At 35.1% G+C, this 3,968-nt stretch overlaps 1 protein-coding gene across 16 annotated transcripts in view; it reads left to right on the top strand.

Annotated features, from left to right (window-relative positions):
• Positions 1–3,968, top strand: part of LOC102019710 (chromosome unknown open reading frame, human C11orf80) — a 184,920-nt gene that overhangs the window by 128,932 nt on the left and 52,020 nt on the right. For all 16 annotated transcript variants that reach the window (XM_013513892.1, XM_013513896.1, XM_013513897.1 and 13 more), the window contains one exon: positions 3,218–3,327. In XM_013513892.1, coding sequence (XP_013369346.1) covers positions 3,218–3,327 — 110 coding nt within the window. The remainder of the gene's footprint in view (positions 1–3,217; positions 3,328–3,968) is intronic.

Below are 3,968 nucleotides of genomic sequence, written 5' to 3'. Positions count from 1 at the left end.
TTCTCCTTTTTTCTTATGGATTGAACCCAGGAACTTTGCATTGAGCTACATCCCTAGCACATTTTATTTTTTATTTTGAGACAGAGTCTTACAAAATCACTAAATTGCTCAGATCAGGCTTGAACTTGGGATCCTCCTGCCTCAGCCTCTCAGAGTGGTGGGATTACAGACATGTACTGCCCATTTGTGATGATCGATTTTTCTCTCTTGTTCCTTTTTGTTGTTCTTTTCAAAGATGGGGAAGAAAAATGCCTCTTCATTTCTGCTCTGTAAAATTTTTCTTTTCTTTTTTCTATTGCCATGTCCTTATTAAGATTTTAAAGGGGCTGGGGATTTAGCTCAGCGGCACAGTGTCTGCCTAGCAAGCACAATGTCGTGAGTTCAATTCCTGGTACCGGAAAAAAACAACAACAAAAAAAGATTTTAAAATATTTGTTTTATCACTTTATATATTTAAAGGAGCACATAGGATTTCAACATACGCTCAATTTATTTTGAAATAGGTTTTCATTTAGTTCTATTATTTACCTTTTTGCATTTAAGTTTAGTCGATCCATCTATTTTTTGTTTGGTTGGTTGTTTTTGGAGTGAGATTATTGAAATTATCTCCAAATAATTGCATAATTTACTTTAAATTATTAGTAGTATTTATGAAGAATTCATTTACTTACAAACTTTTTTCTCATGCATCCACATTTCCCTCAATTGTGTACTGTTTCACTAATTTAAAGAGAAGTAGGATTCAGGAACAGTTTTTCCTTATTTCACAAAAGAGGTAATTCAGTCATAAAGAAGAAGGTTGCCTTAGCTCAGGAAATCAATCAGTTGTAAAATTTAAGATTGATGCAAGTCATCCTGGTTCAGGGCCAAATTCATTTTAACTTCAATGTGGCATAACCTTGCTGCAATATTATCCAGAGCTTTGTGCCTGGATTGGAGATTTTAAAAAACAAACTAATAGCAAAAAATATTACCCATTAAGATTGATAGCTGGAATTTGATCTGGAATGTCCATACTTTTTGAGGTGATTAAAACATTATTCTGTATGAGTATGATTGTCTTAGAAGATACTTGTGTTGTTATTTTAAGGTGTGTTTTATTGTTATTAGGTTTTTAAAGTTGACTGGCACAAAAACAGATATGAGAATCAGTGGAACAGAAGAGAGGATGCAGGAACAACCCCAAGCATATTCCATCATTTGGTCTTTGACAAAGGAGCCAAAAATACACACTGGAGGAAAGATAGCCTCTTTAATATGTTGGGAAAACTGGCTATCAAATGTGGAATATTAAATCTGGACCCATATCTCTTAGCATATACTAAGCTAAAACCAAAATGGATCAGAGAACTAAATGTTAATACTTAATCTGCTGGAAGAAAAAATAGACAAAACTTTTGAAGTTATAGGCCTAGGCAAGGACTGTCTGAACAGAATGCTAGCTGCATGGGATATAATACCAAGAATCAACAAAGGAGATCATATCAGATTAAAAAGCTTCTGCACAGCAAAAGAAATCAACAGAGTGAAAAGACAGCCTATGGAATGGAAAAAAGTTTTGCCAGCTATGCCTCAGTCAGAGGACTAATATCTGCAATATATAAAGAACTAAAAAAATTAGACCCCCTAAATAAATAACTTAATCAAAAAATGGGCAAGGGAAATGAATAGACATGTCAGAGAAGTACAAATGGCCAATAAATGTATGCAGAAATACTCAGATTCTAAATGGCTCCTTTGTCAAATTAAATTAAAACACTGCTGAGATTCCATCTTAGCCCAGAAAGAATGGCCTTTATAAAAAAATTAAATAATGGCATGCTGTAGAAGCTACAGGGAAAAAGGAACCCTTCTGCATTGTTGGTGGGAATGTAAACTAGTACAACCACTATGGGAATCAGTATGGAGATTCCTCAAAAACTTAAAACTAAAAGTTCCATTTGAGCCAGTTATTTCCCTTCTACATATCTTCCCAAAAGAGTTAAAGCCATCATATTACAGTGATACAGATATACTCATGTTTATAACAGCAAAATTCATAAGAGCTAAGTTTTGAAAGTGGCCTGTATGGCCATCAGCAGATGAAGGGTAAAGAAAATGAAGTATTTACACACAATAGAGTACAACTATGCCATAAATAAAAATAAACTTGAGTCATTTATACGAAAATGGATGCACTTGAGATCATAATGTTAAGTGAAATAATATCACATAGTTTTTCTTGTATGAAAAATCCAAATTTCAAATGAAGAGCAAAATAAAAGATAGTAGGAAGTAGAGAGGTTGATCTTTCTCAAAAGGGAAGGAGAGCAAGAAATGGACGCAATGGAAAGGGAGGGGGAGGAAAAGGGGATAAAAAAAAGGAATTAAGATGTGTTATATACATGTACCAACTCCACACAAGGAATGCAAACTATACTGCAAACAGGTACTGATAAAAAATAGTAATATTATCAATCTAATTTACAAAGTAAAACTTGCAGACACTGGCTAGCTATCTTTATTCTTCTTCAGTTCTCCATTATTACACCAATGTGGAGGGGACATGCAGGGTAACATTTTATGAAGCAGGAGATTTGATTTTTTATTTTATAGTATACATGCTGGGGAATGGATAAGAAAGGGCATACTTAGAGGTTTACTTTGATGTGTATGCTTCACTGATGTTTTGTAGGTATATAGTTCTGTACCAACACATATCAGTACACCAAGTGGTTGATTCACAAATAAAATTGACAAGAGTTTGAGTTGGTAAAAAATACCTCACTTAAAAATACACTATATTAGGTTCATGCTAGAAATGGTCATTCTTGGATTTTTCTGCTTTCAGCTCTAAATTAGTTCACTTACTAGATTTGTGTTTATTAAATAATGAATAATTTATTTAAAAATGCAAGACTTTTCAGCTAGAACTACCAATTCTGAAGATTTCTGGCATTGAGCATGACCTTGTGGAAATTAACTGAAAATTCAAATTGTTTTAGCTAATGTGAAAAAATGAAAACATGATATTAAATGTCTTAATCCCAGAAAATAATTCTAAATGGTCAAGCAATTTGCTGATGCATAGCCATTTGCAGTCATATTTTAAATTTTTTCAAGTTATCTTTTCATCAGGTAAAAGCCTTATTGGCTTATCAGTTTAATAAACAATTCCAGAGTCTATGATGCTTATCCAAACTGCTTGGGTTACTTTGTTGTTATTTCTCTTACCCAGAAATAAACTCTATGCTGCGGGGATTCTCTACAAAGCTGATTTGGACTTCAGAGGAAAGCAGCTATTCTCAGGACATGTCTGGGGTAACACCCTTCCAGTTGACTTTTGAGGCAAGTTTGTTGTTCTTATAAACTACTAATGATTTGATTCTTATTTTTCTACACATCTAATAATAGAAAAGAAAAGCCTACCTCCATCACAGCCCCAAGTTGAAGTAAAATAAACATTGATTCTCAAACTTGCCTGTGTAGACAGGTTACCTAGGAGCTTCTAAAATACAGGTGTCTGTGTCCTGTTCCAATAACTTGTGATCTAATTGATCTAGGGAGTTGCTGTACTCCTAGATCTTGGGCTGCCATGACAAAATGCCATAGACCCAGTGGCTTAAACAACAGAAGTTAATTTTCTTACAGTTCTGGAGGCTAGAAGTCCAAGATCAAAGTGCCTTTAGCTTCAGGCATGTTGCTTTGTGCATTATTCCCAGATTCAGGAGGCCAGGAGCATAAGACCAGCTTGGGTAATGTAGTGAGAGCCTGTTTCAATAACAACAACAACAATGTGGCATCTGGGTTACTTTCTGGTGGGGCCTCTTCCTGGCATGCAGACTGCTGTCTTGTCATTATGCCCTTACATGGTCTTCTCTCAATGTCTGGGTGAAAAGAGGTCTCTGATGTCCTTATAAGAAGAGACACTGTAGCCCTGGCATGGTGTCACATGCCAATAATCCCAACATTCAGGAGGCCGAGGTAGG

The sequence above is a fragment of the Chinchilla lanigera genome, unplaced genomic scaffold (assembly GCF_000276665.1).
Source record: "Chinchilla lanigera isolate Chin_1 unplaced genomic scaffold, ChiLan1.0 scaffold00021, whole genome shotgun sequence".
Taxonomy (NCBI): domain Eukaryota; kingdom Metazoa; phylum Chordata; class Mammalia; order Rodentia; family Chinchillidae; genus Chinchilla; species Chinchilla lanigera.
The sequence above is the reverse complement of the archived record's forward strand: the minus strand, read 5'-3'. Positions and strand labels throughout refer to the sequence as shown.